The sequence below is a fragment of the Wasmannia auropunctata genome, unplaced genomic scaffold, assembly GCF_000956235.1.
Source record: "Wasmannia auropunctata unplaced genomic scaffold, wasmannia.A_1.0 LD336088.1, whole genome shotgun sequence".
NCBI lineage: Eukaryota > Metazoa > Arthropoda > Insecta > Hymenoptera > Formicidae > Wasmannia > Wasmannia auropunctata.
The window spans coordinates 1,844,376-1,859,501 of record NW_012026802.1 but is presented as its reverse complement, the minus strand read 5'-3'; the positions used below and the strand labels follow the sequence as shown (position 1 = coordinate 1,859,501).

At 41.8% G+C, this 15,126-nt stretch overlaps 2 protein-coding genes across 2 annotated transcripts in view; one reads left to right on the top strand and one right to left on the bottom strand.

The window, feature by feature from the left end:
* Nucleotides 1–1,211: 1,211 nt before the first annotated feature.
* Nucleotides 1,212–4,453, bottom strand: LOC105448237. Its single transcript, XM_011686701.1, has 9 exons — nt 4,310–4,453; nt 3,861–3,953; nt 3,530–3,774; nt 3,231–3,460; nt 2,875–3,147; nt 2,585–2,770; nt 2,279–2,520; nt 1,866–2,177; nt 1,212–1,793 (listed from the first exon to the last, which is right to left on the bottom strand). Exons 2-9 carry the CDS (start codon nt 3,941–3,943, stop codon nt 1,673–1,675), a joined length of 1,692 nt encoding a protein of 563 aa, XP_011685003.1. The 5' UTR covers nt 3,944–3,953; nt 4,310–4,453; the 3' UTR covers nt 1,212–1,672.
* A 4,861-nt stretch (nt 4,454–9,314) lies between these two features.
* Nucleotides 9,315–15,126, top strand: part of LOC105448236 (cationic amino acid transporter 2) — a 71,598-nt gene continuing 65,786 nt past the window's right edge. Inside the window, exon 1 of the mRNA XM_011686699.1 lies at nt 9,315–9,974. The gene's annotated coding sequence lies outside the window, so the exon portion shown is untranslated. The remainder of the gene's footprint in view (nt 9,975–15,126) is intronic.

Here is a 15,126-nt window from a genome sequence, read left to right as displayed (position 1 = left end):
TCGGCTGACAGAGGGTTGAACACCGCGAGTCTTCCTCCGTTCGGCAGCCGGACTGCGCCCGAAAAAAATCTTGGATCGATGAATTTGAATGGGCGGCGATATCGTTATTTAATATCGGACGACAAGATTGCGATCAAAGTTTAAAGTGAAAAATAAAAAAAGATAAATGAAATGAAAAATATCTACCTTTGGTAGATGCTTGCAAAACCGGAAATATCTTATCTCAAGTGTCCATCGGGAAGATTCGGAAATCGTAGTTTCGCGTAATTAAATAAATTCTTATTTAATTCTAGCTTATTTCTAGTCGCGGTTAAAATTACGGACGAAGAAAAATATGTACATAGATGGCTAATGCCTGTTGTCTAATTTCCTGCTTTTAACTTTTTTTTTTACTGTCTACTTATTACTGACTACTTCAAGTATTATCGGCCTTTATGTTCTCCCCGAAAGCTGAAGTCAACTAAAACCGCGACAGTCGGCACGCTATCTATCTCGCTCGCTTCGCGCGCGTCTCTTGTATGTAATACATAGCGTCTTGTACATATATAGGTAGGTTAGTTTTATATACTACTAAAGAGAAGTCCGAGGAGTGCGACGGCCGTGCCACACTTCGAGGCGATTGAAAAAAAAAATTAAAAAAAAAAAGTTCAGGGGCTAATTTATATAAATCCACATGTGTATATGTATAAGAGGCGGGAGAGCTGTATAAAATCGCACGTTGGGGTGCATGACCCTTATAGTTGCGGCTTACGTACATAAGGTAAAAAAAGAAAAGTCAAGTGGGCGCCTTGAATTTTCGACTTCTCGGAATCCCCGCGATTACTGCCCTTCTCACTTGTGAACGTTCTCGAGTCTTGCGATTCGAATAATGTAGGATCGCAGCAAATGTAACCGAAGAGCTTGTTCCCAAGCTGGGAAAATGTTCTTAATCCATATTTTTTCTCCATCTCAAACAAACGACAGACGAATAACTTTTGCACGTTTACTCGCGTCATTTAACGATGGAAGAGAAATAAGCGTCGAAGGAATTTAACTTTACTCGAGCTACATTGGTAATGAACTTGTCGACTGCGATCTGTCATGCGTGACTCGCAATAATTGATACGTATACCATACATGAGCGTTCGCGAGATTATATATATAAAAAAAATTTGGAATTCCATGAATTCAGAATATTTCAGCTTGAAAGGATTGGAACCCGTCGACTGCTGATTTTTTTAATTAGATATCAATCAATGTACGATCGTTGGAGCGATGAAAAGTGCTAAATTCGCGCGTACGGTAGAAAAGAAATACATGGACAATCCGAATTTTTTTTCTCTCACCCGGCCGAGAACTTGAAGTTGTTTTGTTGCAAGTGGCTCGCCGCGGTGGGACGCCGAAAGCAAGAATTACAGGCGTGCGCCGCCAATGTCTCGATAGTCAGCGATATGTGAAAATTCCAAGTGCTCTTACATCGAATTTTTACGTCGTACTGTAACTGAAATTTATTAATCAACAAAATTGGTTAACGTGTATTACGTGATGTATTTTTGCGAAAAATATAAGTCTATTTACTATGCCCGTGTACTCGTGAGTCATTACCCTTGAGGTTTGATATAAAAGTATATATGTGCAAAAATTCTTCGGACACTTAACAATATCATAATTGGCGAGAGACTACAAGATAAAGTCATTTGCTCTTTTGTATCATGTATAACAATAAATTGTAACGCTGCAACCAATCCTTAAAAGACACGCCGTCCACGGTCGTTTCGTCGAGCGCCATCGCCTCCTGCACGTCTTGATTCGTCCTAAAAAAATGTAATTAAAGTTACAACCGCATCAACTATTTTCAACTGCTATTTCCACGAATTAGAATTTACCAAGCGTTTAGGACCGCGTTAAAGTGCTTGATCTCCTCACGCGCCTGATCGCAAACGACTTTGGTGAGGTTCAGCAGCTCCAGGCTGTTATAATCACATTTTTCTCGCGGCGGCATTAACTTATTCGCGCACTCAATATCCTCCGTTAAAGTGGAAGTGTGCTTCGTGTAAACTATATTGGCAATCGCGTTTCTATAGCATTCTACGAGAGAGTATAACGGTATTTGTATTGTCGGGAAGTAAGGCTTGATCCTCGAGCATTGCGGATTGACCGTGGTGATGGAGGCTTTGTCGAGACCACACACTGCGTGTCTGTAAGAAAATTTATGTATGATAACTCTGAAATATTCAACGCAAAATTCAATCGTAAGACGAGATTTTACGAGAATCGTACGACGTAAGATTTTACCGACCTGTACACTCCGACATCTCCCTTCAACATTATTTTTCGTAAAGCGTTGAGATCCAAGATATTGTAAAACATATCCAGCTCGATGTCCAGCGCATTATTCACGCATTTCGCGTCGTAATTGTCAGTCTGCAATGCCGATATCCTCTGCAATTCGTAATGTAGCTTCTCTTTCTCTTTAAATATGAGCGTCGGCGTAGAGTTTAAAACTGCTATGGACTGCTGAATGTCCTTTACGTAATTGTCCTGCAATATACTCGAATATTAGTATCGAAAGAATGAGAGTGGAGTGCGAAATGTGTAACCGTACCATCTGTGCGTCAATCGTCTCTATGTCGGCCGTTAATCGAGCTATGTCGAGATTGATCAGGGAATTCTCCTGGATGATGTTCTTCAATTTCTGAACTTCGTCTTGCAGGTACGTCTGTTCGGCTTCTAATTTTCTCACCTCCAACTTTAAAGCTAGCCACATGCTCACATTTTCCTGAGATAACGACTGCAAGACAAGGTGGTACGTTAATTCTAATCAAATGTGCTTGTTGTTAATTATATTTTTTCTTGTCCGGTTTGATGCCTCAAGAGAGACTCTTACACGCTTACCTCTATTAGATCTATAAATTCCATTAAACGTTGCTGGTACATGTCAGCTTTAGCATTAGACAACACGCGTTTCGATATTATGCATATGTATTGGCCGCATGCTCTTGCGATACCAATATCTATATTTTCGCCTACTACCCTCGGACTGTCCGAGTCGTTCTTGGTCTCCAATTTCATTAACGTGCTCAAATCTTGCGACAGCGTTTGGTACAAGTGTGTCCATAGAGTGTGTACGTCAATACCACCAAGAGAGCTTGATACCTTTGTCCACACCTGTTGTTAGAAAATGTCACTTTCGGTATTATATGTAAAGTATTATTTTGATAATCGTTTTTATAATGTTCTGTAAAAAGTACCTGTTTCTTATCAGTGGCCGAACGACGCAGGTCTGCTATTACATTTAGATTCTCCCTCAATCTCTGTTGATCTATGTCCTTACAGGTGTTTGGCATCAGATGCTGGCACACTCGTCTCATGTCACCGCAATCTTTCAGTTGCTTGCTGGTTTCGCTGTGTTTCAGTTTGAGAAGCTCCTTTCTTATGTTGATCATCGAACACCTGTTCTTTATATCCTTCAACCGTTGCACTAACAATTTGAAATGTATCAGAACTCTGTGAAAACATCCTCAAAGTCAACGCGTGCTCGTAATCTTACTTTTTTGCCTGACAGCATGATCCTGCTCCTCATATTCCTCGTCCAGCGTGGATATCTGTTGTTTCAGTGCGTTGCTCTTGGGTCTCAATTGATTCAAATCCCTCACGGATGAAATTGCAGAATCGTTCAATCCATGCTTCAGTTTGTACAGTAAAATGTTTTTTCTTAATTTACACGCTTCAGCTGTGGGAAACGCACAATTGGAAATGTCCTCCCACAGGAGCTCCAGCACTCCTTTGCACAATCTGAATGGAAATGAAAATTAGGCAAGATGAGAAAACAGCGAATTTCAATAAATATATATAGATAAAAAAAAAAGTAGTGGACAAACATTTTCTTCACTGATTCGTTGTATACTGTCGGTGGGCACTCAAGCTGGCGAGCCCAAGCAAAAGTATCTGCAACCTCGTTCATGATTTCGTTCCTAAGAAAATACAATGAATCCATAAATGGCACATCATATTTTTACCTAATAGTAAAAAGGTATTTACAAGTGGTAATATTTAACACAGGTGATATAGGTAGAATTATCAGATAGATGAGACAAAATTATTAGATCATAAAAGTGATTAGTTTTCTAATTCGCAAAAAATTATGATCTTGTAACATATCCTTTGATATCATGCAATATATATTTATTAAAGAAATCTTTAACAAAGATAAATAAACCTGAAGCATGTTTCTGATACGCGAAAATTAAACCCATCTCATCGATATTGTATGAGACATTAAATCTTCGTGCAATTGACACCAAAGGAAAGAAGCAAATTTATTTATTACCGGCAAGTTTTCTTGTCATTTAACTCCAATTGACAGCGCGTTGTTTTCCCTCGTAGGATCGTAACGTATTTGAACTCTTTTCATTCCGAGATCCGTTTGCTTCACATGCACTGCCTCGCGTCTGAGAACGAGACGGACGTACGTTCGTGCATCGATGAGAGAAAGAGAACGAGAAAACACGAGTGCAGTAGGTGCAGGTGAGAGTGTGAGACAAACGTATCCCTCGAATTGGCTTTCCGGAATTCAGTGATGCCAATCACACGCACACAAAAGATCTACGAGTAGAAATCCCCACGCTATCGACCAAGCCGCGCGCTTCGGAAAACATCTGGCATTCGTGACGTCAGATGGCGCCAGCGACACGTTTGGCGTTTCCGCTTTCACGGCAGTCATGGACGTCGGCGTCACGGCTCTAACTTCAACAGGTTCGCGCGAAAGAGTCGTTTTTCGCTCCCGTTCATCGCGAATTTTTATAACGCGCGTGTGTTTTACGTTGAAAGGCATCGCATCGCCGTCGCATCGCCTTCGGTTCAGGGACGAATCTACGGCCGTGTAGACATGCCAGAGATCCGTAAGTTTATCAAAGTTTTCCATATATTAGATGTATGTATAGCGTTCGAAATAATGGACGATACATTACACGGGCTCGGATACCTTGAGATTTCCTACGATAAATTATGACGATTGAAGTGCACCAGGGCATTAATGCACGCGTTAGCGAATGATTAATTATGCTTAACAACTGCGATGCGCACACTTTGCGCGGGATTAAAGCTATTATGTGCCAGATGCGAACCATATATATATACATATTACTTATATATATCGCTTAAATTCCAAGCGTAAACGTGGAATTTCGAACTTCAATGTGGCAACGTTAGAGAAATTAAGAATTTAAAATCTGACAGAGACGCGCCACTTCGAATTTTATATATACCGAGAAAATCGAAATTTTGTATTTCTCATGCATATATTAATATAAATTTTGCATGAGATCGATCATCCGAAATTTATAAAAACAATCGTAATACTTGAAAGATTCACGTCAATATACTTTATATACACATACTTTGTAGGAACTTTAAAATGTATTAATTTTAATGAACATTTAAAAAATTAAATTTTAATTTAAAAAAATATATAATTGCATGTAACAAGAAGCGTATTTTGAAAGACATGTTGCCGAATTGCCAGTTTCTACCATGTATTTTCCTATAATATTATTCTAAGAATTAACGTAAAATTGACTCTTCTATTCTGCGCGGAACAAGACAATTTCTTGGAATTCTCTCTCTTTCTTCCTTCTCCCTCTATTTCTTTGAGCCTGTTACTGATTATATTGTCACCACTAACCATACAGAGGCCAGTGTGCAAACCTCCGCCTTTGGAAGCAGCTTTCAGAATTACGGGGCGGAATTAAAGGTACAATCACGTCGGGCTACGATTGCGAATTAAATTGTACGGAATAATAAGTCAAGATATTTCCCCTGTCGAGACATCAAACGTTCGACACGCCGCGTTTTCTCTGTCAAAAGTAAAATCATCACAAAATAAAGTGCATCGAGACTCAAAGAAGGTATAACGACGAAAGGCAGGATTTTAAATCGATCCGAGAAAAGGGACTCCCATGTAGCTACCCACGCGGCGAGAGACTCTCCTCTCGCTCTCTCGCCGCCTATCTAACGTTTCATCTAACGTGCTTTTTCTTTTTTATATACGAAATCGCGTCCTACTCGCGAAGGCAACATCGCGAAGGCGGGGCTCGTGATTATAAAGAAGCACCGCGTTGCGGCGATAAGAAATGCCATTGCGCGAGAAACGGCGAGAAAGAAAGAGAGAGGGGTTGGGGGGGGGAGAGAGGGGGTAAAAAGAGGGAGAGACAGGAGGAGAGACGGTTTGTGCGAGGGTGCGAGGATGTCCGGAGACCACCCGTTGCAGCAGCGGGCTGCGAGGGTGGTCTGACGTAACGTCGCGTTACGTCAGACCGTGCTATAGAGCGCCAGAGGGATGGCGATGGCGCGCGTGGGGGTAGACATGGGCGCGGGGTCCACGGGGTCAGGTCGGAGGGGACCGGTACGTCAATAGGAGAATCCCTCGGCCGCCGGGTAGGGAAACGAACCCCCGAGTGGGGAGCAGCTCGTGAAAGCTCGCAGCCGAGGGACGCGGAAGGGGTAAGCCGCCCCGATGCTCTGCCCCACTCCTCCCTCGCCTACCCCTTTCCTCGCTCTACCCTTTTAAAATATGTGACTTCCGGTAACGCACAATTTCCGCGATCGTAACGTTGGAGTTGGAGCGGCTTGGGGTAGGGGGAGGGGGGAGAGGGTCGCCCGAAGAGTCGCTTCCTACGTTTGAGGGTCAGTTGTTTTCTTCCGAAGGAAAGCAATCGCTTCCTGACTTTAGTACGTTAATACCCGTGGAATCGGGTTAGCCATAAATATTAGTTAGAGGTAATGGGGTATCGAGGTGACAAACACAGAAAGGCCAAGCAGAATGGCTGATGTTTACGGAGACGGCTGCATAGAGAGGCGTCGTCGTTAATTCTCCGCTCTCTAAAATTATCCCCCTCGATCTGCGACCTGCAGCTCAGAGTCACGCGGTATACGGTATCACGACGACGCGACGGTGACGTGGAGATCGAACGGTATATAGATTCAGGAGGATCGGTAGCTCAATCGAGCTCGAACTCGATACCTGGGAGGGGGGGGGGCTATCTCGCGCCGCGGGGATACAAACATCCCTAATTTCGTAGCACGACGACCGTCACGTGATGCACGCGACCGCCCCCGCGACGGTTTCGATATATGCATGATTTAGTGGTGTGGCGCTTGCCGCGCGGGATAGAGACGGCATTCTGTCCATTCACCTATCGGGCCGTGTCAGACACATCGCTCTAGGCATCGGGCGTTTAGATACCATAAGTAGTCTGTGGCTACCATTGAGCCTCGTTTGAAACGGCGGCGGTGGAGGAGGGGAACGGGAGAGGGACGCGCGATAGGTAGGGAAAACAGCGGCAGGAGAAAGGGTATATAATTCCTCGCAGGGGTGGCGGTCAGTGACGTACGACAACAATGCCGACGTTATCGTCGATCGACCGAATACAGAGGGGGTGGGGTCGGGGAAACGCAGCGTGACGGTGTGGTAACGGCCGCAAAAACTGCCGCATGAAACACGGCACTTACAAATTTCCACGAGGCCCCGGCGTTAATAAGGGCTGTCGTAACTTTGACGGCTCACTCCGACTTGGTGCCATGCACGGAGGCGAAATGTATAGCGCAACGCTCTCTCTGCAATAATATATATACGCAGAAATGCGAGCGAAAAGCTGCCGGATTAATTTGTATTTACGGCATAAACATTAATTTGTTATATACCCCACGCGACGTATCGGATGTCGTGAAAAATTGATATCTTATGAATTACATATGTACATCCGACTACGCGAGCTTACACGAGCTTACACGAGCAATAAATTACACGCAGCTAAATTATATCCCCCGTGTACGTTCGTTAACTTTACGCCCACAATTTCATGGAGACGTAAATATCAACTAATTTAATTATAATTCTCTGTAAAGCGATATTCCGACTACGTTACTGGCCTCCATCCGGCGAGGAGTGGGTTGTCATAATTTCAAGGGCGTCGCAAGTAACCGGGGTGTCGCGCGACAATACCGAGAAACGTTCACCGAGTGAAACTTGGAAAGGTTGTAACTTGGCGTAACTTCTTCGTACTTCAATGTACAATGTGAGTTCATTAAAAGTAAATAGTCATGCTTCGTAATAGACTCCGTAATGTTTCGTGAAACACGTAAGGATTGCCGTGGAATTGTAGCGGCACGGAACCTTGCGGCAGAATTCCGTCACTGCGATTTTCCGAGCGGAGAATAAAGGGGTGGTACGTTAGGGGCGTCTCGATCGCGTGGAGAAACTCGGGGTTGGCCGAGCTTAACAGAAGGAGCGAGAATATTTTGATGATAAAGGTGTCATCAAAATATTTGACGACAACTTTGTCTTTATATAGTATCGCGGTTCTTAAGCTCATTGAAATTAATATTTTTCACGTATTATATTAATCGATGTAATGCATATAAAACTCTAATAATATATAAATTCTGTTCTGTTTATTCTCAATTTTTATAAATTATCAAAAAGGTAGCATCTTCACGATTTTTCCGAAAAAAAACTCGCGATCCTTTCAAGTGTTACATATTTTAATTAACAAAGAAGATAGATAATAATAAAAATAAAAATATGTGCGTGCCGGTTTACGAATAAGTTAAAGTGACAAAAATAGCCTGGAATTTGATGTTAATAATAGAAAATAAAAGCAGGCGAACACGCACATCTTGACGAAGGGGGTAGGAGTCGAATCATTGGGAGACGTCACTGTTCGGCGGGGTGGCGCGTCAAGGGCGAGCGGCGTCCCTAGTGGGGATACCTTCGGCGGGTAGGGGCGCGTCGCGGCCGACCGGGGCGCAAGAGGGAGGTGGCAGCGTGAGAGGCAGAGAGTGTAACCCCACGGTCGCACCGCCACCCGTACGTCGTCGTACTTAAAATATGACTCGGGTTAGAGCGCACACGGGGTAGTCGTGCGAGTGTAGAGATATTAGCCGTGTGCACCGGGAGTATATTATCCGTATTAGTTTTAGGCAAAGATAATAGTGAGTAAGGGTTGTTGGTCCGAGGGGGCGTGCAACGGGGTCTCCATCGAGAGAAAGACAGGGAGAGAAAGAGAGATAGGAAGATAAGGAGAGAGAACGAGGAACGGAGCAGACGAGCCTGCACAAGAGAGGAAAATCAACCAACGAGAGACGGACGGATGATACGGGGGTGAAATCAGGACGCTCTCGATCGCCGGCCCCAGCGAACGTGCGAAACGCGAAGCCGTGCAGTTTCGGGGACCGCCGTTGCGAACGAATACATATCATTTTATCCTAGTTGCAGAGAGAGAGAGAGTGTGTGTGTGTGTGTGTGTGTGTGTGTATGTGAGTGAGAGAGAGAGAGAGAAAGAGAGATAGATAGAAGGAAAAAGAGGGAGAGAAAGAAGAGAGTCGGAAGCGAGAGGGCGGAGGGTGGAGAAAGAACGACGCGACCAGAGGTTGTCCAGCGAACGGAGGTTGTCGCGAACCAGTGAGTTTAACGAAGGTAGATGGAGAAAAAGAGGGAGAAAGAGAGAAGAAGAAACGTCGTGAATTCTATTGAGATGCGTGCACAGAGATATATATAAATATAGATAAATGGATAGATAGATAGATAGATAGATATATGTATACACATGCGCAACGCGAAACGTGTGTGAGTGTACTTGGCTTGATCGTCATCGTCGTCAACGTTATTTTCATCGTCATCGTGAACGCGTCCTCTTCCGGTCCGAAGCTTTTGGGACAGTGAGATTTTCTTGGAGAAGTTCCCCGAAAGAGAGAGAAAGAAAGAGAAAAGAGAAAGAGGGAGAGAGAGAGAGAGAGAGAGGGAGAGGGAGATACAAAGAGAAATTCCCTCCCGCGGATGATCGCTCGTGAGCAGCTACGTGTCGCCGTCGCCGTCGCCGTCGTCGTCCGTCGTGCATATCTTTTCTCGTGAACTGTGATTCTTTGTGCCGCTCTCGTCGAGGGAGGTGGAGGAACAGTGATCTCTACGACGGGACGGGATAAGACAGACAGGCAGGGTAAGTGGAATTTATCCTCCTCTGGTACGCGCGCGACCCCGACTGGTCGTTTTTACTCGCGCGACACACAGAGCGGAAGGTTAATTAGGCAGTTAGGGCCGGTTAAATTAAAGCCCATCGATAACCGGAAACCGAGGTAATGAGCTGACTCGGCTCGTCTATCCCGCAAGTTTATATCTCGATTTACATCCCTCATTCTTGGATATCAAGTCTCTCATCTGTCTGAAAACCAGTCCGCTATGATTCCTATAAATTGTGCAAATTATATCTTTGTATATCTCTTCTAATCTATTAATACTGTCGTCATTTAATTTTAAAAGCTGTGTTAGATCATACGACGGAGCACGAAGTGCTTAATTTTCTATGGTATTTATAAAATCCATCGTATTTAGTTTATATTGCCGCAAAATTGAAAGTTCATTTTCCTTAAGTTAAGTAAGAAAGTTTCGCCAGACTTAATTCTCTTAAGTACTGACAGATTGTTTTATTGAACCGCAAACGAATTTCGTGAAATGTTATTTTATTTAATAATGATTAATGTGATTAATAAAATAATCGACTTTGTTAAGTTTTTGATCGGTTTACAAAAGGAGAATTACAAAATTCTGTTTTATTTTCTGTTTTTTTAAGAAAACTTTACTCTCTATTTCTTTCTGTATTACTTTTATCAAATCAAGTTTTACATTCCTCTCTGTGTATTACTTTTCCATCAAATCAAGTCTTACATTCACAGAAGTAATTGAATATCGTTTTTTTTTGGATGATCATTAAAAAATTAAATTTCAGACACACGATACATTGTGTGCATAAAATATAAAAATATAAATTCTGACCTATCGATTCGATATTAAATAATAAAATGTCAGTACGATAACATAACTTTACGTAGTAATCAGGAATTTTAATGTTTTATATTTTAAACTTTACACTGGTAACAAGTTTGTGTTGTGAATAACTTGTACATTAAATATTAACGTGTAATAAAAATTTCTGATTACTATACAAAATTTCATTTATTTTGCTGATATTTTTTTTAAATATTAAAACTGTGAATTTTCAGAATTTTAAATTTTGCAATGAAACAAAATTTCCGATTATTATATAAAATTACGTCAACCTACTGACATTTTATTGAACCGTTGAATTAACACTTAGCATTTCTATTCTCTTAATTTTTATATCCGCGAAATTTAATATAACAAATAATTTTATCACGATCAACGACAAATGTCCAGTTACTTTTGTGTGAAGACTTGATTTGTTAAAAAAAAGCAATGTAGGAAGAAATAAAGTATAGTACTGGTTTTAATCTTCGATTGACAGAACAAATTCGCGTCGGAGCTAAAAAAAAATTGTTTTATTAAGTTCCCCATTGTTCTCGGGGAATAGTTGCGTAGTGAAAATACCGGAAAAAATATATGAACGATGAAAGAAATGTAGGAACGATAGTCTTTTTTTTCCCTGCCAGTACAATGCGCCCTTAATGAAAACGGATCGACAGGTGCTAACGCAGTAAATTACGTAAAAATACTGCGAATATCCGAGCTAAATCTTAACGACAGATTCCCTCGCCAATTAACGAGTTTTTCACGACTGACATGTCGAGGTACGGTACAGGTTTTCGCGTTACGAGTGATCGGGGGGAAAAAAAAAAACGAAGAACCTCCCTTTTCGCGAAACTAACTTTCCACAGGGAGTGAAATTAAATAACAAAACTTTCTCGTTCATTTAAATTCAAGAGGACTTATCTTTCTTTTATCAGATATTAAGTCTAAGCTTCATTATCGAGAGGTACTCGGCGTTGAATGTTAAAGAAGAACGCGGTCAACCGATCCTCGGCTGACCGCGTAAAGTCTCGTTTCGACTTTACCGCCGAACAAATCCGTGGTTTAATTTGTTCTAAAAAAAAAAGGATCTGCAGACGTGACGCAGGGGATCCGTAAATAGACACGGGAGCAGTCCTTCTCGTGATAGCTTATCATCCCGAGATCACGTCGGCGACAAGCGTGACAGTCCCGATGTCGCCTCTAGGCTCTTATTTTCGCGTCGAGGAAAACCACCTCTCGCAGGCTTGATTGTGTAAAGATTTCCCGGAGAATCTGAAAATACCGGTTGCATGTGTGACGACGAGAGAGAGAGAGAGAGAGAGAGAGAGAGAGAGAGAGAGAGAGAGAGAGAGAGAGAGAGAGAGAGACGAGAGAGAGAGAGAGAGAGAGAGAGAGAGAGAGCGAGAGAGAGAGAAAGAGAGAGGCGCACTCTCACCTTTATGACGGAATTCCACGCGCGTCGTTTCGCTGCAGAGCGCTCCGTGTCTCCGTCGATGAATCACTCTCCCCCCGTCGCCCCGAGAGTGGTCGGTATATTAATAAATAACGCGTGATTGTGCAACGTCAAAACAACAACGTAACGCGCTGTGGCCGGTCGGGAATGGAGTATTTCTCGTTGTTTTTACGCTTTTCGCTTCGCATTTTCTCGTCGGTGTTATCGGGCTCGTTCGAAATTCCGAATGTCCACGGGGGACGGCGCGCGCGTTAAATATTCCCTTTCGCGAACTATCCGTACTTGTACGTACGTACGTACGTACGTACGTCCTAGCAATGTGCGTGCGGTACACTGCGCAGGATTTTGCGGAGCCCCGAAACTCCGGGAGAGAGTGCGGGATTAAATTATTCACCGCTCGCAACTGCGGCGCGTCATTTGTAACGACGCGCGTGACGCGCGGTTCGAAAATACGGAGAAATATAAAATTATACCACCCTTCCCCCCTCCCCGTGGTATCGTGATTTTAATAAATTTTAATACATGCAATATTTAGTATCGTGCGATCAGTTAAAATATACATTCTTTTTTTTCGTCCGTATGCGCGATTTAACCGGTAATACTAGTATTAAGTGGTTTATTCTTGCATTGATATTATTCAACATTTGTTCTAACATTTAAATTTTATTATTCCAAAAATATTCTTTGAAATTATTCGAAATTTATAAAGATTTTAAAAATGTAGCTATGTAATTGTAACTGTGGATTAATTCGAGGATTTGGAATTTATTATACGCATGATATTTATGTCCACTTTGCTGTAGGACAGCAAAGGTTAATCATTAATTAGGTCACTTAGTCAATTACAGAAAGATTGGAAATGTTGTTTATTTTCCGAATTAATGCATTCATCTAGATATAATAATTAATAATCTAAACATATTTACATAAAATGTAACAAATGTCAGGATACCATTTCACGATTTTTCACATTAAAGTGTATACCGTTAAAGTGTATTTTCTTTATTATGATTTTAGTATTGTTTTAATTGTGTTGCTTTAAATATAAAAAAAAAAGATTTGACGAGTTAAGCGAAGGTTCTCATTCTCAAGAAATATTAGAGGTATTAATCGATAATATGTATCTTATCTCGGCAAGAATATCTGAAAATTTAAATCTCGGTCATCACGGTGAATAAAGTTTGTTCGGATAACATCTGAAAGCTGCCCGTATTAAACGTTCATTAAGACATTATGAATGTATAAACGTACCGGCTGATCGCATCCCAGCGTGGGAATTATTAACTCCATTTTTCGGGCGTCTCTTCTTCAATTTGTAGAACGATCGTCGTGAAAGAGTAAAATCTTCCGTTTTGTCGACACGAGAAAAAGCCACCTCCTTTATCTCGTTTACTTAATTGCATACCAGTGTTTCCTTATTCTACTCGACGGAAAAGGAATTGTAGCCGCTCATAAGGAGCTAATTGAACGTTTAGTTCATGCAATATCTCGCGATTCTCTTACCCTGAGAGAAAAAAGTTTACTTTAATTCAGAAAGTGTATTACTCTCAAAATTAGTAATAAAAGAAGAAACGTTAAACTCGATGATTACGATAATTACAAGGTAAATCAATTCCAATACGTTTACAAACCACACGTTTACAATTGGATACAATCATTATATTTTTTACAATTTTTTAAAAATTATTATTTATGATTATGGAGCTTTACTGGTCTAAACTAATTAAAGTTAATTCTGTCGACTGGAGCGAACAGACTTTTACCGATAATTCGTCACGCCTTTCCCGTGTTTAATTTTATGGTTGTACTACTTGTCCCCGGCGTTATGTATCATCTGCCGGGCGAATCGTTGACTTTCGTCACTGACAAGCTCACCGGGATCATGTCCTCCCTCTTTTCACCCTCCAGACATAGAATATTGACATGTGCTGAAAGCGGATGCATTGTCCGACCCGTGTCAGGAGGTACGATGACACATGTGAGATAGATTTTACGGCGCAGCTATATATATAACGAATCTCGCGTACAGCGTGACGTTTGAGAATAACAGAATAAAAACGTATTTACTTTAAACAAGTAAAACATAACCGAGCTACGTTCCACCGAAAGAGTCCCGCGATCTCCTGTGTACATTCAGCCCAATTGCGTACCGTACGTTACTTGTGTCGTCAACAAGCGTCGTGAAATATTTACGCGGCACCAACCGCAACCTCCGAGTCTACCCAATATTTCATGTCGCGCCAGGCGCTCTTCGGGAATGATGTTCTTTACGTGGATATTAACTTACGGTGTTCTCGTAATGGCCTCGTCAACGCGCGTCTCGCAATTATTTTGCAGAATAAGCGCGCGACGGTGTGTGACAAATGATGATACAAACAACGTCACTTCACGACGTTCCAGCGCGATATGTTTAACAGCGATCCCGCAATTACGTTAATGTAGACGTCAGTCGTCGCCAAACGCTTTAAATTAAATCGTCGTTAGAGCGTGTGCTCGCTCGAGTGTCTCAAAACAAATGAACTAGATACGCCCACTTGGCGATCTCGCTAATCTCTATAGTCGATTGTGCGTACAATGTGAGCCCGCAGAGATTTTTATTTCTACTTCTTTTTCCGTACTATTCCTGATAATTCGTCCTTGGCAATCATCAATTTTGCCTTTATTATATTAACAAAATTGATGACTGTCAGGGACTAATTATCCATTCTGCCACTCAGTTGCGCTAGTACACTGAGAAAAAAAATTACTTAAAACAAATAAATATGTTTCAGGTACCCCTCAAAGAAATAATTTTCTTGAAGCAAGTAAATTTTTTTTATTTTAAGTAAAAGTATTTGCACTGTCTCTTATACACATCTCTGAGCGGGCTGGC

What these genes read in the sequence shown, in the direction of transcription:
- LOC105448237 (XM_011686701.1), bottom strand. Translation starts at nt 3,943, where the DNA reads ATGAACGAGGTTGCAGATACTTTTGCTTGGGCTCGCCAGCTTGAGTGC. An exon ending in AATTTATAGATCTAATAGAG is followed by an intron (nt 2,771 to 2,874) that starts GTAAGCGTGTAA and finishes CTTGTCTTGCAG; the next exon opens with TCGTTATCTCAGGAAAATGT. An exon ending in AGACGATTGACGCACAGATG is followed by an intron (nt 2,521 to 2,584) that starts GTACGGTTACAC and finishes AGTATATTGCAG; the next exon opens with GACAATTACGTAAAGGACAT.